The 22,406-nt window shown below is 39.4% G+C and overlaps 1 protein-coding gene across 3 annotated transcripts in view; it reads right to left on the reverse strand.

Moving 5' to 3' along the window:
- Window positions 1–22,406, reverse strand: part of KIF13A (kinesin family member 13A) — a 227,833-nt gene that overhangs the window by 96,823 nt on the left and 108,604 nt on the right. For all 3 annotated transcript variants that reach the window (XM_049884625.1, XM_049884617.1, XM_049884635.1), the window contains one exon: window positions 4,018–4,078. In XM_049884625.1, the coding sequence (XP_049740582.1) occupies window positions 4,018–4,078 (61 nt within the window). The remainder of the gene's footprint in view (window positions 1–4,017; window positions 4,079–22,406) is intronic.

A 22,406-nucleotide genomic window follows, 5' to 3' on the forward strand; every position in this document is an offset into this window, starting at 1 on the left:
ATAATTATGCGTTTCTAAATCAGAAAGGTTAGAGTGGAGGCTCTTGCTATAACTTTTAATAAACAGCAAAACATAAGGCAAAATTAAAGCTTTGCTTCTCTTTGCTCTCAATCAATCCCTACCCTTATCCTTATCCCCTGCCCTTCTCTCTCAAACACACACACACACACACACCCGTCCCCAGTTTTGAAAGCTGCCTTGAGAGCCCTGATTCATTATCAATGATGCCATTATTCATTAAGCCTGACGAATAGGTTGGTTTCAGGAAATAAGTGCTTAGCCTTCTCCATTTCCTCTATTTCCCACGAGAGAATGAATGCTTCTATCTTAACTTTTCTATCTACAATTAAGAAGACATTGCTGTTTTTGTTTTAGGGCTTTTTTAATGAAAAAAAAAAGAAAACCAAATTAGTACAGAAGCCAATCTACTAGTAACATGTTTACTAGAGAGATTATTTACAATGGCTAAAAACGAACTTAAGGGATTAGCAGAAAGATAATTATACTTTTTAGCTAAGGTGGTCACAGTATTTATATAATAATGAGGAATATCTAAAGAATAAGAATTTCCCCCCAAATTTTGTAAACAGACATTGCTTTGTGAGCCAGGAGAATCCTATTTCAGAGATGACTAGAACAAGATGCCTAGAATGTGATTCATGCAACCTAAAATTTAGTAAAGATGGCTATCAGCATGTTTAAAAATCATTTTTATTGTATGATCCCACTATATGAAATATCTACACTAGGCTAGTGTATAGAAACTAAAGTTTATTAGTAGTTACCCAGGGTGGGTGGGAAGGAGGGGGAAAAGAGGACTCACTGCTTAGGGGACACTGAGCTTCTGATGTGGGTGATGGAAAAATCTGGAAATGCATATGGTGATGGTTGAACAACATGACAAACGTAATTAATATCACTGAATTGTACATATGACGAATGTTGAAATGACAACTATTTTACAATGTACTGACTGCAATTAAAAATCTTATTTATCTTTCTTAACTATTTCTGAACATAGCTATTTGTAATGAAGAGCTATAGAAATCTTGAGTTTCATGTTTGAATATTTTATCATCTGTACTTAGTGAAATTATTTCTGATAACAGAAAAAAGTGTCTCCTGTATTCAGGGACATGAGTGATATAGTGCCGGAAGCCAGAGTGGTCTCTCTGGGCAATAAAGGAAGATGTGAAAAACAATCTCCCTTAGCCGTTACTACTACTTTTTAAGTATTTTATTTTTATTGTTGTTGAGAACATACACAGCAGAAATTCAGTTTCTACAGGTACAATTCAGTGACATCGATTACATTCTTCAAGTTTTGCAACCACTGTAGCCATTATTTTAACCACATCACTCCAAAACCAACCAACCAAACAAACAAAAGCCCACTGCTGTCAAGTTGATTCTGGCTCATAGCGACCCTATAGAACAGAGTAGAACTGCCCTATAGGGTTTCCAAAGAGCAGCTGGTAGATTTGAACTGCTGACCTTTTGGTTAGCAGCTGTAGCTCTACTCCAGCAGCCCCTATTATACACTGCCTCAGTCTAAACTCAGTCTACCTTTTAGGATTTCCTATTATCTGGCCTTACTCAACATGTACACATAGGTTTCCCACTGCTTCATCCCAACATATACTTTCTGCCCAGAAAGGCTGCACACCATACTCAGTCCACATCTGCACCTTCACTGAAGAAAAAAAAAAACCAAACCTGTTGCCGTCGAGTCAATTCTGACTCATAGCAACCTTATAGAACAGAGTAGAACTGCCCCATAAGGTTTCCAAGGAGCAGCTGGTGGATTCAAACTGCCGACCTTTTGGTTAGCAGCCAAGCTCTTAACAACTACGCCACCACCTTCGCTGAAGGGCAAGTCAAATGAAGCATCGATTATGAGTGCCTTCCATTAATCAGCACATTGTTACCTATTTAACCCTTGCAATGACAATGCAGGAAACCCTGGTGGCGTAGTGGTTAAGAGCTATGACCATGTAAGTATGATCACTCCTATTTTTCCCATTTTACAAAAAGGATATCACAGCTCAGAGAGATGAAAGAAACTGTCCAAGAGAACCAAAATAGTGGTTCTGAGATTCAGACCCAGATCTGACTTCAAAGCCCATGTGTTTTCCTCGATAGCATGTTCCTTCCTCTCGTCTCACTCGATGCCCTCTACGCTCACCTTCATCTAAAAACCCTATGCTTAGCTTATGCACCAGTACAAGTCCTATCTCCTCCATGATGTCTTCTCAGGCAATGTCAGCCTTATCACACTGTGCCTCTTCTCAGAATTTCTACAGCACATAAAACCTGTAAAATTTAGTTTAACTATATATTATATCTAAATGTTTACTGTTGTTTAATATGTATTTATTTTGGTCTCCAAATCTATTTTTGAGTTTCTCAAGGACTTCCTGGTCTGCACACATGGTAAGGGTTACATGAGTACTTAGGGAATTATTCTGAGACTTTTTGGCTTCCTGGGTTATACAAAAGGAACAAAGAACAGACTCTGGGCCGGGGCACAGAATGGGCGGTACAGTCAGGGCGCAGTGAACTGGAGCCATATCATAAAGGACCTTGAATGCAGTCCAAGAGTTTTTTAATTTTATCTAGTAGGTGATGAGGAGCCCTTGCAAGTGTCTGAGAATGGCAGGAGAAGAGCTTTAGTTCAGGAAGTTTTATCTGGCTGCATCTGCACAACATCAATTGAACACAGCAAAAGACTGGACTCTATAGCTTCTGTCCCCCTTTGTCTCTGTAACCAGCAGGAAATTTTGTACCTTTGTTATTTACTTAAATCTAAAAGCACACTCCCAGCACAAACATACATAGGGCTAATGGTCAAGGCAGACTGCTTCAGACTCTTTAGAATCTACTATCTAAAGTCCTAAAGAACCTATAAGCAGGCAAATTAATTATAACCGACATTAAGAACTACTTATTCGCTTTAACAAAATACACTACTGAGCTTACAGGAATGATGTTTTTGGAAACGTGGGCTAATTTACCCAATATGAGCAACTGAAGCAATTCTCCTAATGCAAAACTGTTAATTTCTGAAAAAAAAATCATTTATCAAAGAATTTCTCAACAAGTTTGCTTTCCAAGTTAAGGAAAAGGCTATCAATTAAAAAAAATTTCATTCCCTATGAACAAGTAATGTCCCTTTTTCTTTTTTTTAAGATCTACATGTTTTAAGATCTGTATCTTTTCCTCTCCTTTCCAGAAAACTAAGCGGGAAAGTCATTCAGCTGATACTCACGTAAGTACAAATAAGAAGACAGTGTTCATTAAGATGAAATATCTATGAAAGGGGGCGGGGCAATCAGTAGGTAAGAATCAAAGCCTTCCTCCACTAAAACAAATGCTTCCCTCTTGTATTAAAGCAATTGTAACTGCCTTGTAGGAAAGCCTAAGATTCGCCTATGATCGTAAATGATGAATTGTTCAATGGAAAGGGGGATAAAATGCATTAAAGCAGGGACAGCTGTGAAACAGGGGGCCAGGAGGGAAAGTTTCCCTGAGGAATATGCAGTTTTAGTTAATGTCAGCACTGACTGCTTTGGAAACTTAGTATATGAGTGGGTTCTGGAAACCAACAGCACCTGTGCTTGGCTTACACATAACAGTGCCTTTGAAAGTCAGTACACAGGAAAGGCATGACAAATTAAACCTCTTCTTCATGTGATCATCCCAACAGCTACTGTTTATGGCTTGAGGTGGTTCCCCCATCATCGCTAATTCTTGGAACACCTCTAAAGTTATTAAGTACCCCTTTCAGATGAAGCTTAGTGATGTTAAAAAAACTGGTCAAGGCTTCAAAGCAGTAAGTGACAGGGCCAGAGTCTGAAACCAAACCTCGCTGGCTTCAAAGCCCACATGCAAGAATTGGAAAGAATGAGTACAAGTTTCACAAGAAAAACAAAACTCCAGAATAATTCAAGAAAATAGATATAATGGAAGAAGTGGCCAGGGGCCCAACAGTCAAGTGCAGAGAAATAACTAACTTACCAGCATATTTTGTCGTGTTAGATTCATCCATGGACCAAAAGCAATAGTCAAAGGCAAATACCTGAATGAAAAAAACAAAATATTAAACTTAAAATTACCCTTACATGAGTACATATGACTACAACAAAGAACCCAAACAAAAAATTACTGATGAAAAGGAGAGGGATGTCTGCTAGTGTTTGATTTAAAAACAATGTTTGGAAAGGAGCCCTGGTGGCGCAGTGGTTAAGGCACTTGACTACTAACTGAAAGGTCCATGGTTTGAAACCACCAGTGGCTCAGCGGGAGAAAGATGTGGCGATCTGCTTCCATGGAGATTTACAGCCTTCGAAACCCCACAGGTCGCTCTGAGTAGGAATCAACTCGACAGCAGAGCGTTTTTTTGAGTTTGTGTGTTTGGTGCCTTGTTAATCCTTGAGTTTCTTTTAGATTAAATGTATGATTACCTTTCTGTATCATACATATCTAGAATTAAAGCAACATCACAACTACATCTTTTTCTAAATGATACGTATAGTGAGGGAAAGAAAACGAGCTCTCTCCCAAGTCCCACAGTTATCTGTTGGACACTACTGGCTGGATCTCCTCTGGCTTCTCAAATTCAACATGTGAAAACTAAACTGATCAGCTTTCATTTAAACTAGTTCCTCCTCCTAGCTTTCCATGATGTTGTCATTTCTAGCATCACTGAAGGTCAAAACTCCCCATTTGGGACTCCTTTCCCACTCCTGTTTCAGCATGCAATCTTGGGCCAAATACCATTAACAAATCAACAATCTATTCTTATATGCACTAGCTTTCTGTATAGCTGTTGAATGCCTGCTATGAGCCAGGAATTGCTGATACTTCCTCTCTACCACCGCCCATCTAACCACTGTTTCCCATGCATGTTACCACCACTTGTGTTCAAGTCATTATTAGCAAATGCATACGGCAACGTTCCCCAAAGTGTGTTCCAAGGAAGAGTAGTTTCATGAGATAGCCCATGGATAGAAGATTAAATCATGCTGGAAACAGTGCACACTTTATTTGAGATTCTCAATGCATAATACATATTAAAGGCTCTAAGAAGTCCTCCAGCAAAGGAAAAAAAAACAACCAACTAGCTGCTTTCAGGTCGACTCCGACTCACAGTGACCCCAAGTGTATCAGAGTAGAACTGTTCCATAGGGTTTTCAATAGTTGATTTTTTGGAAGCAGATTGCCAGGCCTCTCTTCTGAGGCACCTCAAACCTCCAACTTTTCTGCTAACAGCTGAGTGTGTTAACCATTTGCACTACCCAGGGACTCCCCTCCAGCAAAATAATCCATTTAATTGTTTTACCTTTTTATTCCCCCAAACAATTTTGGCAATGAAATTCTTTTTTGAGCAACATCTACTGACATGCCTTGAAACTAGTTTTTCTCAGAATACCCTTTAGCAAGCTCTGACCCAGATGACTCAGCAGCCACTTTCCTGGGCTCTTTGCTAATATATAGCCTTTGCCGCCTTGCAGTCCAAATACCCAACTATGAGCATCCATGGGTGGGATCATTTAACACTTGATCATTTCCAAGGGATCATATGCGCTGAGCAACAGACCCCAAGCTCTTTGGCCTGGCATCTGAAGGGGCCACACACAGCGTGGCACTTCTAGCTGATTTCCCCCAGCTTCCTCATGCTCCAGCTGAACTTGTCATCACCTTGCAATTCCTAGGTACAATGCCACCTCTGTCCCTGTTCTTGTCTTCGTTTCCACATTCAAAATGTTTCACACTCCTAAGGCCCAGTTCAATACATTTCTTTTCCAGGAAGCATTCTTTGGTTAACTCTAAAAGAGTGAACTTTCCCTTTTCTGAAATCTCACAACACTGTTTAATCTTTTGCTATAACTACTATCCCTACACTTAACTGTGTATGTGATCTGTGTATATGTCTTATCTCCACTGGCAGACGAAGTTCTTTGAAGGCTGAACCATATCTAATTCATCTTTGTATCCTGCACTGTTCATAACGGTTGCTTTATAATTATTTACTGAATGATTAAAGGCATTGAGGCCTCGCAAGAACATAAAAATCTTTCATATCACACAAGTCTAAGTTACGTTCTGAATAGTTTTAGCACTACATAATATTTTAATGCTTTTAAAACTGATTCAGGTATATACAACGCACACAACTTACATCATCAACCCGAGGTCCAAATTTAATTTACTTATACAAATATTTGGAAACCCTGGTGACGTAGTGGTTAAGCGCTACAGCTGCTAACCAAAGGGTCGGCAGTTCGAATCTGCCAGGCGCTCCTTGGAAACTCTTTGGGGCAGTTCTACTCTGTCCTATAGGGTCGCTATGAGTTGGAATTGACTCGATGGCAAAGGGTTTTTTTTTTTTTTTAAATTAAAAACATTCATTCTATTCCTATACTAACCAAGTTAAAAAAGAAAACACTATAAGGATCATGGAAATAAAAATAGGGACAACACTAGGGACTCTAACATATGGCATAAATAGGATACAAACCATAACTAACAATGCACAAACACCAGAAGAGAAACTAGATAACTGGGATCTCCTAAGAATTAAACACTTATGCTCATCAAGACTTCACCAAAAGAGTGAAAAAAGAACCTACAGACGGGGAAAAAATTTTTGGCTATGACAAATCTGACAAAGGTCTAATCTCTAAAATCTATAGAATACTTCAACACCTCAATAACAAAAAGACAAATAATCCAATTTAAAAATGGACAAAGGATATGAACAGACACTTCAACAAAGAAGACATTGAGGAGGTTAACAGACACATGCAGAAACGCTCATGATCATTAGCCATTAGAGAAATGCAAAACGAGACTACAATGAGATACCATTTCACCCTGACATTACTGACACTAATCAAAAAAACAGAAAATAACAAATGTTGGGAAGGTTGCAGGGAGACTGGAACTCTTATGCACTGCTGGTGGGAATGTAAAATGGTACATCCACGACAGAAAACAATATGGTGCTTCCTTAGAAAGCTGGAAATAGAAATACCATATGATCCAGCAATACCACTCCTAGGAATATATCCTAGAGAAATAAGAGCCATCACATGAATAGGCACACATACACCCATGTTCACTGCAGCATTATCCACAATAGCAAAAAGATGGAAACGACCTAAGTGCCCATCTACAGATGAATGGATAGAAAAACTATGGTACATACACACAATGGAATACTATGCAACAATAAAGAACAATGAGGAATCTGCGTAGCATCTCACTACATGGATGAATATGGAGGGCATTATGCTGAGTGAAATAAGTCAATCACAAAAGGACAAATACTGCATGAAACCACTACTACAAAAACCCAAGAAGAAGTTTACACACAGAAAGAAACAATCTTTGATGGTTATGAGGGAAAGGGGGTGGGCAGGGGAAATCACTAACTAAATAGTAGATAAATGGCGACTTTGGTGAAGGGAAAGACAGTACACATTATAGGTGAAGCCAACACAACGTGACCAAAGCAAAGTCATAGCAACTTCACAGACCCATCCAAACAGCCTGAGGGACTGAGTTACTGGGCTGAAGATTGGGGACTATGGTCTCGGAGGACATCTAGATAAATTGGCATAACATCCTACTTTGGTGATTAGCGTCTGGGGTCTTAAACGCTTGTGAGTGGCCATCTAACATACATTTACTGATCCCATCCCATCCCCAGCAAAGCAGAATAACAAAAGCCACTAATGGACCACACGAACCACAGCCTCCACCAGCCTGAGCCCAGAACAAATAGGTGGAGCTCAGCTACCACTACTGACTACTCTGACAGGGATCCCAATAGAGGGTCCCAGACAGCGCAGGACAAAAATGTAGAACAAAATTCAAATTCACACACACACACACACACACACACAAAAACCAAACTTACTGGTCTGACAGAGCCTGGAGGAACCCTGAGACTGTGGCCCCCAGATACCTTTTTAATTTAGAACTGAAGTCACTGCCAAAGTTCACCCTTCAGCCAAAGATTACACAGGTCTATGAAACAAACAGTAACACACGTGAAGATCATGCTTCTTAGCTCAATCATGTAAATGAGACCAAATGGGCAACACCTGCCCAAAAGCAAAGATGAGAAGGCAGGAAGGGATAAGGAAACTGGATGAATGGAAATGGGGAACCTGGGGTGGAGAAGCGGAGAGTGTTGACACATTGCAGGAACTGCAACCAATGTCACAAAAACAGTGTTTGCATAAATTGTTGAATAAGAAACTAATTTGTTCCGTAAACTTTCACCGAAAGCACAATAAAAGAGAAAACAAAAAAGAACCTCAGCTATGAAACAATAGTTTCAGCCAATGGAGTGAGGCATATTTATGCATTCTAGGGCTCTTTCAGTGACTCGAGAGACCACACAGGCGTGATCCAGTTAATCTTCCTGCCTCTGGGCAGAACCCAACTTCAACACTTCTCCTGAGAGATGATGATCTGTCTTGTTTTCAAACATTTGCAGAAAAGGAGACTCCACAACCTCCCTTCAATGGCATTTTATAACACTTAACTCTCATCCCCAGGACATTTTCCTTTCTTTTTGACCTAAATCAACTCTCCTTACTTCAAATGGCCAATAGAGGCTATTTTCTACTTTTTAACTATCTTTATTGGTTTCTTCTGGGGTCTCAAATAATTCCTCTTAGTGGTTACTAGACATAAAAAATAATTATTCATTTCCTAATGCTAATTACTCATGTCTACTTCAAACTTAGTTTTAACAGTTTGCTATCCTGCATACAAAGTAAGAAAGCTAGAGATTTATATTCACAGTAATGCTACTTACTGAAATCCATGTACAACAGAACAAAACTCTGCCCTGTCCTGTGCCACCCTTACAATTGTTGTTTTCTTGAGCCCATTGCTGCAGTCATTGTGTCAATTCATCTCATTGAGGGTCCTCCTCTTTTTCACTGACCCTCTGCTTTACCAAGCATGATGTCCTTCTCCAGGGACTGATCCCTCCTGATAACATTTTCAAAGTATGTGAGACATAGTCTCACCATCCTTGCTTCTTAAAAGGTAGATGGAAATATTTCATTTTCAGTATTTTGTCCCCTAAAATTCAGACATGTGTTAAAAACAAGCAGAGGAGAAAGCAGCCCTGATGGTACTGGTAGACACAACTGTTCTTTGCTTGCCAAACTGCCAGCCTCTCCCTGAACTGAATTATGTCTTAATCTCAAAAGGTTTGATCACTGCCATTTGACAATGGTCATTCCTCAAATCAGTCAGGAAGTACAGGTTATTATTTTACTAAGCATTTACCAATAAGAAAAGTTGAAGCCAAGAAATTTGAGCGATTTCCCTAAAACTCAAAGAGAATGAATAGAAAACTCTTGTTATAAGTTTTTTTTTTTTTTTAATCTCAGTTGGGCATGATCTCCCCCTTCCATGAAATTCTACAGCACTTTGTAGCTCACGTAGCACTAGTTCACACACGGTCCTATTTCATGCCTCAGTTCTTCTGTGTGGGTCTTACCTCCAACTCTATATGTTGAGCTCCTTTGGGGCAGGGACTATGTCTCACGCACCTCACAGTGCCTGGCTGTCCACCTAGTACAGGAAACCCACTGATGCAATATTTTTTCAATTAGAAAACATACTACCAGGGGAGGAAATTGGAATGCAGTGCAAGAGATGGAATGAATGTGAGAACTGTTTTGAATAAGCAGTTCAAATTGCAGAATATATTTTTAGATGTTTCAATACTTTCGGATCCATGTTTTTGAGAACTCAGTTTCTTCAACGGTAAAATACGGTTTGGCCACTAGGTGAGAACTGGGATTCCCTCAATATCATCACATGATTCAGGTGGATAAACAAGTAAGGCCACATCATGTATAATTTGTAGTTTTACACCAGAATTAGAAAAATTACTTGTCTGACAGTTGGTCAAACAATGATCTGTTATGACTGTTATAACAACAGTTTTAAGGATGTTTAAAAGAATTTCTCTGCCTCAGGTAGTCCCACCATTCCCCTTGCAATCTTGTTATTACTACAAACAAATTACTTGTAAACGATTATTCTTCTTTTCATGGACAAAATTTAATTCATTACTGGATAATAAAAGATTTGTTACAAAAGGGGTACACAGGTTAATTTTGGTAACCATGATTTTCTGAGGTCTTATAGATGTTTTGATTTTCCAAATCAAAATTCATTGATATTTCAAAAAAGATAACAACTATTTTCTTGAGAGCTATTCACTGGAAAGTGGCTACTTTGAACAAAAAGGAAAAAAATTTTTTTTCCAAAACCAGCACATTATATTAGAGAAATGTGTTAAGGCATGGAACTCATTTCATTAGAATTCCTAAGTGCTTCTATCATCTGCTCATTATGAAGTCAGTAATATCTTAATTCAAGTGTAGAAGATAAGGAACTTTTTAATACATACAACCAAGTAAAAAATAAATCAAGTACGGAAACAAGTATAAATTTTATATTTCATCAATGTCAACCAACACCGTGAGAACGTTTTTTGTAAAGGCATTCATACCTTCCAAGAGCCTTTGATTAGAAAAAGAGCCAGAAGTACAGATGTTCTCTAGTCAATATTACAATCTGAAAGCCATTGTCTTCGTTGTGTTTCACAAAATTTGATCCCACCTTCTCAGAATCCCACTCCTTCCTCTTCGTTTGCACCTTGTAAAACTTATAAAGCATTTAATTCCCTGCAGCCTGATGTACACATCTGCTCCACCTTCATCACTCTCTTAAAAAATGTTAGTTTTGCGTGTGGGGGAACCACTGAACAGCTAGGAAAGTTACTACAAGCTGTTTTTAATAAGGCAAATGTGTTGAGTGATATATATTCTGAGGCAATGGAGTTTCAGGTCTTGCGAGCAGAATGCAGCATATACTCGAACTCCATGTGTACCTTAAAGTGCTATCTCTGCTGGCATTTCAGCAGAAATCAGTCTACAGCTAAAAAAAGAAACTTGTTCTATGTTCCGTGAAGAAACAGAATGTGTCACTATTTTAAGAGATGTGATCTGTAATCATTTTCCTGAGCCACAGACATCAAATGTGAAAATACTTAAACTGTTATTATTTCTGTATTCTTTCATTTATCCTTTCTAGTTGTATCCTTTCACTAATATGTTCACCAATTGCAAAATGTTTAACCCAGAAGGCAATCAACAAATTGGCCATTTGCCAATCCTCTCATTTTACGGGCTGTAGGGAGCTCGAATATGTATTAGGCATGTTTTCTATCCCGTAGGGAGCATGTTTGCTTACAGGCTAGTTAAAAAGACAAAAATTAAACAATTAATACTCTTGAAAAAATACAGATTTTTTTTTTCCAAAATCTTTTTAATACTTTTCCCACTGCCTTCTCAGGCACAAGGTGATTAATCCAATAGTTATTATGTCAAGACAATTAACTTTTATGCAAGGAAATATTTTTGAACATATACATCAGATGATTTTTGCAAACTGAGTCTAAGTCCATCCTCTTTCAATCTCTCCTTATTAAAATCTTTCAATGCCATCCGAGCCCCCTAAGTTGCAAGGCGCAACAATGAACTCAAACATACCAACAACCAAGATGGCACAGGACAAGTGACGTTTCATTCTGTTATACATAAGGTCACCATGAGTTGAAGCAACTAATGTGGCAACTAACAAACAACAATGTCATCTCAAATGTCACTCCCTTATGAAAACTTTCTTAAGGACACTATTGCTTCTTGCTCTGAATTCCATACCTATCTAACCAGATTTTGCATGTATATATATGTACATGTATGTATGTACATGCATGTATATATATGTATTATATATGTATATACACATCTCTATTTCCCTTTGTTCTGCTTTATCATTAACTATTTGTGGACAAGATCTTTATTTCATGTTTTTATTATGCATAATTCCACCAAACAAAAACACTCCCAAGAGTTTACTTTTTAAAACCAACTTCCTGGTGAATTACCTTTTAAATGATCTTGTAAATCTTTGTTTTCCTGCATTATGGCTGCTTAAAATAGTGCACAGAAATGAGTGTAAATCCTTCAGCAGCACTGCCAGGATAGGAGATACCACAACAGTGCTTTGTCAAAGCTTGTTTTCCCTTCAACAGTGAGATGACCTAGACTGGTGTCACCCCACAGACATTATTTTATGTTTACCGAAATCCCAACCCTTCCCCAAAGAGACAGAAGGAAGTTCCCCAATTCATCTATGTTTTACATCAAGGGCCAGCCACCTCTTCAGTTCTGAAAGCCTCCACTAGTGACCAAGAAATCTTCTGGGTATTTTGGGCACAGTGGGAAGTACACAGGAAAAAGAAGGAAAGAATATATAGACAAATAAGGGACTCCCCCTTCTGCTAATAGCCTCTCTCTCCTCACCTTCCTGCCCACTGAGCTGCAACTCATTCTTCAAGACTTGCCTAAAGCCACCTCCCCCAAGGTTTCCTTGACTTGCTCTCTGAGAAGTAATTATTCCCTCCTCTGGGCATTAAAGTTGGATTGTCTGTGGGAAATTAAACCCTGGGTGATGCAAATGGTTAACACATTCAGCTGCTAATCAAAAGGCTGGTGGTTCAAGTCCACCCAGAGACACCCCAGAAGAAAGACCTCCTGATCTACTTCCAGAAAATCAGTCACTGAAAACCCTGTGGAGCACAGTTTCTACTCTGACACACATGTGGCAGCAACTGGTCTGGTGGGAACTAAAGTAAAATACCTAATATAATGCTAGACCAGGAAAACAAACAAACAAACCCATTGCCTTTGAGTCAATTTCAACTAATAGCAACCCTACAGGACAAACAGAACTGCCCCACAGGATTTCCAAGGAGTGGCTGGTGGATTCTAACTGCTGATCTTTTGTAGCAACTGAGCTCTTAATGTCACCAGGGCTCCAAAGTAAAATACCTACTAATATAATACTAGGCACATAGAAGTAACTCAGTGTATAGCAGCCGATATTATCAGCATTAGCATTATCTACTAATGGGCTCTCTCCTCAGTTAACAATACAGCTACCACTTATGGAGTGTTTACTTGTATCAAAGCTTCAGGCTGTTGTTGTGTGCCCTTGTGTCAATTCTGACTCACAGTGGCCCTACAGAACAGAGCAGAACAGCCCCACAGAGTTTTCTAGCTGTAATCTTTACGGAAGCAGACTGCCGGGTCTTTTGTCCTGCAGAGCCATCGGGTAGGTTCAAACCACCAACCTTTCAGTTAGCAGCTGAGCACTTAACCATTGTGCCACAGGCCTCCTCAGGCACCAGGCTAAGCACTGTATATTCTAACCAAGCTATGAGCCTTATTGAAGCCAGGCACTGTGCTAATGCATACCTTCATTTCCTACAGGTACAGGACCCAACACACAGGTGCTCAATAAATTTTTAATAAACTAAATGGAGAGAGAAAAGTGAAAAGACAAAAAATGTCCATATCCGGTAAGAGGAAGAGCTACTACAGACTGTTTCGTTCTGTGTCAGAAGCATCAATGCAAAACATACTACTTACTAGTTTCGAGACCAGAATCAAAAAAAGATTCCCCGGAAAAAGAAAAAAAAAAAATTCCCTCTATGTGGACTCGCTTCACGCTGCAGGAAGGAGTGTGTCTCCTCTCACTCTATGACGTCTTTCTCCTCTCTTTATACAACCAATTCTCTGTTCACATCTGCAGGCCCAGCTGCCACTAACAGCCTGTCCCTAGACACTACCTGCTTTGAAAAACCAGCACCTGAGATCTCTCCGCAAACACCCGGTTCTCTAGTTTTAGAAATACTGTACAGGCTGGCTTGCTGATGTCCTGTGTTGTGGTTCCTTCCCAAACTGGTCATTGAAAGACAACTGGCATGAAAGACATACACCAGATGTGTGCACATTTCACCACACTGTTATGACACTTGAGGCAGGCCAAAAAAAGCAAAATTATGGTATTTCATTTCATTTCTAAATTTTCCTGTTAATGCCAAGTTTCAGCACTTTTTTCCCGTTCATCTCTTTCTCCTGATATCAGAGATGTGAAGGGGCATTTTTTTTTAAAAAAAAAAAAAAAAAAGGAAGCATCCAACTTCATTCATCTTGGAGAGGCCGGAGAGAAACTGAAAGGCCACTGAACCCAGAAAGCCTGTCTGATCACCGGAACTGTCTTCACCGCTGCTGTTAGCAAAAGCAGCACTGCCAACATCCACTCCTGCCTGTATTTGGGGATATCTGTTACTGGGCACCAAGAATGAGCGTCAGAATGATTATTCTTAGTACTGGTGAACTGTATGGACAGATGCTGCCTCCGCATTTAAAAATCTGTCAAGTAACTACTGTCTTTTTGTAACATCATTCATCATTTCCTTTACGTATAGATGCCTGTGTACGCATAGCAAACAATGTCTTGGATTACATGGTCAACACTGCCTGACCGTGAGGATGTCAAAGCCTCTCAAAGATTCAAAGCAAGGCAACAGCATCTGTTGCACACCTACAGGGAATAAGGCACTGTTTCTGACTTCAGGGAATTCACAATCTGGTATAGGAAGCGACTGTGCTGTGCCAAGTAATACTCTGCACTGCAGCTAAAATTTCTAAGGGCGCAAGGAGAAGATGTCTCTTTAAAGAACTGATTCATCTTTGCATTCATTTAACAAAAGCATTTACTGAGCAGTTATTATGGGCTAGCTAAGGCATAAATGAGTGCTCTCACTCTTAAAGATCTCATACTCTATTACAGAAAAGTAACCAAGAAACTTTAATTGACAAATGGAAAAGAAATTGAAGCTGTAGATGATTTCATTCCACTTGCATCAACAATCAACGTTCATGGAAATAGCAGTCAAGAAATCAGATGATCTATTACATTGGGCAAATCTGCTACAAAAGGCTTAACATTTTAATGTTTTAAAAAGCAAAGATGTCACCTTGACGACTAAGGTGCCTCTGACCCAAGCCATGGTCTTTTCGATCACCTCACATGCTTGCAAAAGTTGGATAATGAAAAAGAAAGATAAGAAGAACTGATGCATTCGAACTGCGGTGTTGGCAAAGAACATGGAATATAGCATGGACTGCTAAAAGAATGAACAAATCAGTCTTAGGTGGAATACAACCAGAATGCTCCTTAGAAGTTAGGACAGTGAGACTTCGACTCTCTTGCTTTAAACATGGCATCAGAAAAGACCAATCGCTAGAAAAGGACATCATTGTTGGTAAAGCAGATGGTCAACGAAAATGAGGGAAAACTTCAACGAGATGGATTGACACAACAGGTACAACAATGGACTCAAACATGCCAACAATCATGAAGATGGCACAGAACCAGGCAACATTTCATTGTTTTACATAAAGTCGCCATGAGTCGAAGCTGACTTGACAGCAACTAACAACAAAAACCACCAAGAAAAGTAAAGAAGGTAGTAAAGGATGACAGAAGAATAGAACTCAGTATACGATCCAGAAAAAATAAAAATGGAATAATTAAACTGGAGGAAGGAACTCAGGAATGGTTTCTAGAAGAGGAAAAATTGGGGCTGAATTTTGAAAGATAGCTGCTGAGTAGACACGTAGAAAAGGCACTCTAATAAAGGGCAAAGTTTGTAAGCAACACAGAGAAGAAGGAGTTGAGTGTGACTGGAGTAGGATGCAAAGTGCAGTAAGTAGGCAGGGGGAGAGAGAGAAAAAACTAGAGGAACAGGTTAAGACCAGATCATGTAGGGCTTTACATGCCTTATTAAGAAGCCTGAAATTTACCTTGCTGGCAAGTGATAGGGTCATATTTTCATTTTGGTGGCATTAATGTGGAAGACGGACTGAATGGGTACAAGAGACCAAGAGGCCAATTAGCAGATCATTATGACAGTAATTACACGTCACTATAAAAAAAAAAAAAAAAAATTTTTTTTTTTATGAGTCAGAATCAGCTTGATGGCAACTGATTTGGTTTTGGTTCCATGATAATGGTCAGATCTTCTACTACTCACCCCAGGGTGGACAGGGAGGAGCTATAGTGAACACCTACTCTTTTTTTACTTTTATTTTTGCCCAGAATTCCAATTTATTCTGAAATAGCACTTTTTCTTTTGAGGAATTCTCCTGTCCTCCACTTAGCCATTTGGCTCCTATGAGTGCTGCCATGTTTTTATATTCCCCACTACTGATTGCTTAGGGGAGAGGCATAGATGCTCAAGCTGGACCACTACCAGTTCCCTAATCCCTTGGCCATAGTTAATTGATCCCACAATGGATGTATGATTTGGGATTTTTAGACTTGGGTCTAAGGAAGTCAAACTAGTCTTTCTTTCTCTGATGACTGATGCCTAAATCTGGGACACATTGAGGGCATGTTTCTAACCATGTGGACCAGAGAATCAGAGAGAGGTGGTCTGTAGTGAGAGACAAGTGAAGGAGACGCACAAGAGCACAGTGACAGGAGGTGGGAGACGGGGCGGGGGGGGGGGGCGTGATGACACTAGAAGTCCAGCTACTTCCTGCCCTTGAGTTCTTTGAGACATCCTAGAATCTTTATAATACATTTATCTTTTGGTTAATATGGTCTGAGTTTCTGTCACTTTTACCTACATGAGCTGAATTACCCTGGAAGGCAGAGTTGAAGCCCAGGGCCAAGGGGCCTCCACCCAGAATCCAGAGGGCATGGCCAACATCCAGAGTCTGGAGGGCAGGGCCATTGCCTAGATGGTCTCAGAAGAGAGGATTATTTTCAAGCCTTGAGAGCTAATTTACTTTGCTTTCTTGGGTTTTTTAGACTTGGTGCCTATTATCCCTTCTTTCTGTCAAATTCCTCCCATTTGTAATGGAAAATGTCTACTTTGTGCCTGTCCCACAATTGTACTTTGGAAACAGATACCTTGTAATCTAGATTTCACAGGTTCATAAATGACCCAGAATGGAATATGCCTGAAGTCTCACTCATATATGATTTAGATGTGAGATTCAGACAATGAGATTTTGGACTCAGAGTTAAGACTTTTGGGATCATGTGATTGGGTGAATGTGTTTTACATGTGGGAAGGACAGAAATTTTGGGGGGACAAAGGGTGGAATGTTACAGATTGACTCGTGTCCCCTAAAAATATGTGTTATAAATCCTAACCTCTATGCCTGTGGTTATAATCCCATTTGGGAATGGGTTGTCTTTGTTACATTAATGAGTCTCTTTTTGAGTTATAAAAGAGATTAAAACAAGCAAGCAAAAGAAGCAGAGATGAGGGAGGAGAGACACCAAGCCACATGAAGATCACCCAGGAGCAACAGCTAAGAGACAAGGACCTTCCTCCAGAGACGACAGAGAAGGAAAGCCTTCCCCTAGAGCCAGCACCCTGAATTCAGACTTCAAGCCTCCTAAACTGTGAGAAAACAAAATTCTGTTTCTGAAAAAAAAAAAAAAAAATTTTTTTTTGGCAGACATATTTAAAAAATAAAGAGAAAGATATAATTTTAGTAATATATTGTATTTTAACAAATATATCCAAAATATTTATTTTATATTCTTTTTTTTCTCTCATACCATATCTTTGAAGCCTAGTGTGTATTTTACACTCACAACACATATTTTGTGCTTAATGGCAACCATACTGAATAGTGCAAGTCTACAACTCATCTCATGAGACAAGATTTTAGTTTCTGGAAATCCACTACAGCAAAGCAGTAGAGGCAACAGAACATAATGACATTCACAGATTATAAAAATAAGACTGAATAAAACCACACTTCACATGGCATAAGTTGTATATAATAAAGTTTTCCCCTCCTTTTTTTCTGAGCAATTTCTGTGAAATGCGGTAATTAGTATACCTTGGTATCTTTTTAAAAGATACTGCCATCAAAAGGAAACAATTTCATTTCACTATAATGTCATTTTCTTCTGATTAAGATATTTTTAAATATAAGTTTGCCAACAAACTTATGTAAGCAGATGGATTAAACACCTTGGAGTTGAGTAGTGAAGCTGAGAAGTGAAGTTAATTAACAAGATCTAATTGTTCAAATAAATCATATACTAAATTATAATGTATTAAACAGAACAATCATGGATAAAAAAGTATATGAGCCTAAACAAAGTAGTTTACAGATATTAACATTTTCTACAAACTTTTCCTCCTTACACTTTCTACCTATCTTGCCCCACAATACCCCACAAACAGAAAAACCACTTTTCAACCCCTCTGAGGTAACAGAAAGTATATTAGACTGGCCATCAGAAGGTACAGGTCTGGAGCCAAGCTCTCCCACTGGATAGTCTTGCCACTTCATTTCTTAAACCTCAATCTCCTTGGCCTTAAAACAAAAGGACTTGAATGGTCTGAGTTCAAAATCTCTCCTAGCTCTGCAGTGACAACTTGGCACATGAAAAGTGCTCAACAACTATTGAGGGAGAGAAGAAAAAAAGGGAAAAGGGAGAAAGAATTCATTTGTTCTTCTCTGTGTGTGTTTCAATTTGGCTCCTTAAGAAGAAAAGATGCTTATGCCAAGTATGACAAAAGCATGAAAAATGAAGGGACCTAGAATGTGCCAGACATCCTGGGGCCATCTGGGAATCCAGGAACTGGGCTACCGAAGGCAAAGCTACTGTGACCGAGGGTATTTTCCTGTACTCCATCAACAGAGTGTGTATAATGGCCTAATGAGAGACTGACTCTCCACATACATGTGCCAACTCCCTTTATACCACATCCTGCTAAAATACAAAGTTTTATCAAAAAGTGACTAAACTACCAGCAACTTTTCAATTTTTACCTTTTTTTATAATACCTCTAAGACAGAAAATTCTGACTCAAAATTACAGTCACACTGGCAAGGAGAGACATACCTACCCAACTCTGAAAATTATGAGTAATTTACAAATATTTTCTCCCAGTCAGTGGCGTATATTTTCACTTTCCTAACCATGTTTTTAGCAGAAGCTTTTAGTTTTAATAAGACCACCCTATCAATTTTTTTCTTACATGGATTATATTTTTGGTGTTATACCTAAAATGTCATCGCCAAACCCAAGGTCACCTAAATTTTCTCCTACGTTATCTTCTAGAAGTTTCATAGTTCTGCATTTTACATTTAGGTCTATGATTCATTTTGAGTTAATTTTTATCATTATTATTATGCTTTAGGTGAACGTATATGGAGCAAATTAGTTTCTCCTTCAATAGTTTATACACAAATTGTTCCATGACGTTGACTGCAATCCCTGCAATGTGTCAGCGCCATTTAATTTTTGTGAAGGGTATAAGATATGTCTAGATTCCTTTTTTTTTTTTTGCACTTGAACATCCAGTTGTTCCTACACCATTTGTCTCTTCTGTACTTCATTTTGATATTTTCTGCCACCCTATCTTCCACTTATTTTACTCTTTCTTCAGCTGGATCTACTCCACTGTTGCTGTTACGTGCCATTGAGCCGATTCTGACTCATAGCGACCCTATGTACAAGAGAATGAAACACTGCCTGGGCCTGTGCCATCCTCACAATCATTGTTATGCTTCAACCCACTGCTGCAGCCACTGTATCAATCCATCTCATTGAGGGTCTTTTTCGATGACCTTCCACTTTACCAAGCATGATGTCCTTCTCCAGGAACTGGTTCATCCTGATAACATATCCAAAGTATGTGAGATGAAGTCTCATCATCCTTGCTTCTAAGGACCATTCTGGCTGTACATCTTCCAATACAGATTTGTTCATTCTTCTGGGAGTCCATAATTCAAAGACAACAATTCTTCGGCCTCCCTTGTTCATTGTCCAGCTTTCGCATACATACGAGGTAATTGAAAATACCATGGCTTGGGTCAGGCACACCTTAGTTCTCAAAGTGTTATCTTTGCTATTTAGCACATTAAAGACGTCTTTTGCAGCACATTTGCCCAATCCAGTGTGTTGCCTGGTTTCTTGACTACTGCTTCCATAGTCTTTGATTGTGGATCCAAGCAAAATGAAATCCTTGACAACTTCAATCTTTTCTCCGCTTATCATAATGTTGCTCCTTGGTCCCGTTGTGAGGATTTTTGTTTTCTTTATGTTGAGGTGTAATTTATACTGAAGGCTGTAGTCTTTGATCTTCATCAGTAAGTGCTTCATCTTTGCACTGTGAACATGTGCAGGTCTTTGCAAATGTTCTATTCTGCTACTAAATGCTAATACTGAATTTTTAAGTTTGTTTTTTTCACATTGATAATTTACATTGGGTTATTTCCTACATCTGTGATATCACTTTTTATAAGTAACAGTTCTCTCCGACAGGTAACTCTCTCTTATCTGTTTTCTCCTTGAACATAATAAGCATAGTTATTTTAAAATTCACGTCTAATAATTGGAACATCTAAGTTATATGGGGGTCTATTTCTGTTTTTCTGTGTGGCCTTCTAGGCCACACAGGCTGTCAGACACACTGTTCCAACTTTAAGCTACTTCTTCCTGAATAACATACACCAAAACCACAGATTCACCTCTTTAAATTTCTACCTTCTCCTGGATCTTGGTCTGGTTATTACTTACTGTGGTACAGTGAATTACTTAATATGGCCCTTTTAGCCATGCATAGTCTTGTAACTCCCACAAAACCACTGGGTGGGACTATGTAAATAAGGTGCTAGTGGCCCACCAAGGGGATTGGACAGCTTGCCAACAATACAAATAAGGTGCAAAGAACCCTTGTATAGGTGGGACCATGCAAATAAGGTGTATGGAATGCTAAGGGGATTGGCCAATTTTGCCATTCTGCTAAGTTTACAGGAAGTCAATCCCAGGAGCAAGAGGTGACCTCACTACCATCAAGAAAGAAGAGCCAGGAGTTTGGAATGGATCCTTTGGATCAAGGCAGCTACAGTGGGCAAGCTGACTCATGAGTGAGACTGCTGAGTGACTTTTGGCAGGAAGCTTCCCAGCAGAGTGGGATGCCTCTGGGCACATGTTGGCAGAGCTAGGATTGCCAAACCATGGAGCGAGAGAGCTGAGTGCCTTCAGGACTATAATATCCTTACCCAGGTCACATCCCTGATCCAATGTAAAGGGAGTTTCCCTGGGGTATGGCCTGCCTAACCTCTTATGTCTCAACAGATAAAAGAAAAGGGAAGCCAGCAGAGAGTTGGGGACCTCATATCACCAAGAAAGCAGTGCTGGGAGCAGAGCGTGTCTTTTGGACCAGGGGTCCCTGTGAGAAGAAGCTCCTAGTCTGGGAGAAGATTGATAAGAAGACTCACAGAGAAAGCCTTCGGCTGGAGCTGATGATCTGAATTTGGACTTGCAATCCACTAGACAGTAGAGAATAAATTTCTCTTTGTTAAAGCCATCCACTTGTGGTATTTCTGTTATGGCTGCACTAGATGACTAAGACAGACTGGAATTTGTACAAAGGTTGGATGGAGCATGGAGGTATATTTGATTTCCACCTCATAGGAATCAGCCTTGGGCTGATGCTGATGGTGATTCTAGCCCCTCAAGAAGTTAGACGAAGAGGTCACACACCCCATGCCATTTTTATACTTACTAGCTTATCTTTCCAGTGCCTTCAAGCACAGGTATTATTCTTTTGTACAGTCCTGGGTGTCCTCAGTGGAGTGAGAGTTGTTATTGTTATTTGGTGCCGTCAAGTCGGTTCTGACTCACAGTGACCATATGTACAACAGACTGAAATACTGCCCAGTCCTGCACTATCCTCAAAATCATTGCTATGTTTGAGCCTACCTTTGTAGTCACTGTTGTCAATCCATCTGATTGAGAGTCTTCGTCTTTTTCACTGATTGTCTACTTTACCAAATATGATGTCCTTCTCCAGGGAATGGTCCCTCCTGATATCATGTCCAAAGTACATGAGATGAAGTTTCACCATCCTGACTTCTGTGGAACATTCTGGCTGTACTTCTTCCAAGACAGACTTCTTTCTTCTGGCAGTTTGTGGTATATTCAATATTCTTCACCAACACCATAATTCAAAGGCATCAGTTCTTCTTCGGTCTTCCTTATTCATCATCCAGCTTTCACATGCGTATGAGGCGATTGAGAACACCATGGCTTGGGTCAGGCACACTTAGTCCTTAAAGTGACATCTTTGCTTTCTAACACTTTAAAGAGGCCTTTTGCAGCATATTTGCCCAATACAACACATCATTTGATTTCCTGATCACTGCTCTCATGGGCATTGATTGTGGACCCAAGTAAAATGAAATCCTTGACAACTTCAATCTTTTCTCCATTAATCCTGATTTTGTTTATTGGCCCAGTTGAAGATTTTTTTTTTTCCCTTTATGTTGAGGTGTAATCCATACTGAAGGCTGTAATCTCTAATCTTCATCAGTAAATGCTTCAAGTCCTCTCGCTTTTTGCAAAGAAGGCTATGTCATCTGCATAGCACAAGTTGTTAATGAGTTTTAATTTATGAGTTAATT

Source organism: Elephas maximus, chromosome 1 (assembly GCF_024166365.1).
Source record: "Elephas maximus indicus isolate mEleMax1 chromosome 1, mEleMax1 primary haplotype, whole genome shotgun sequence".
NCBI lineage: Eukaryota > Metazoa > Chordata > Mammalia > Proboscidea > Elephantidae > Elephas > Elephas maximus.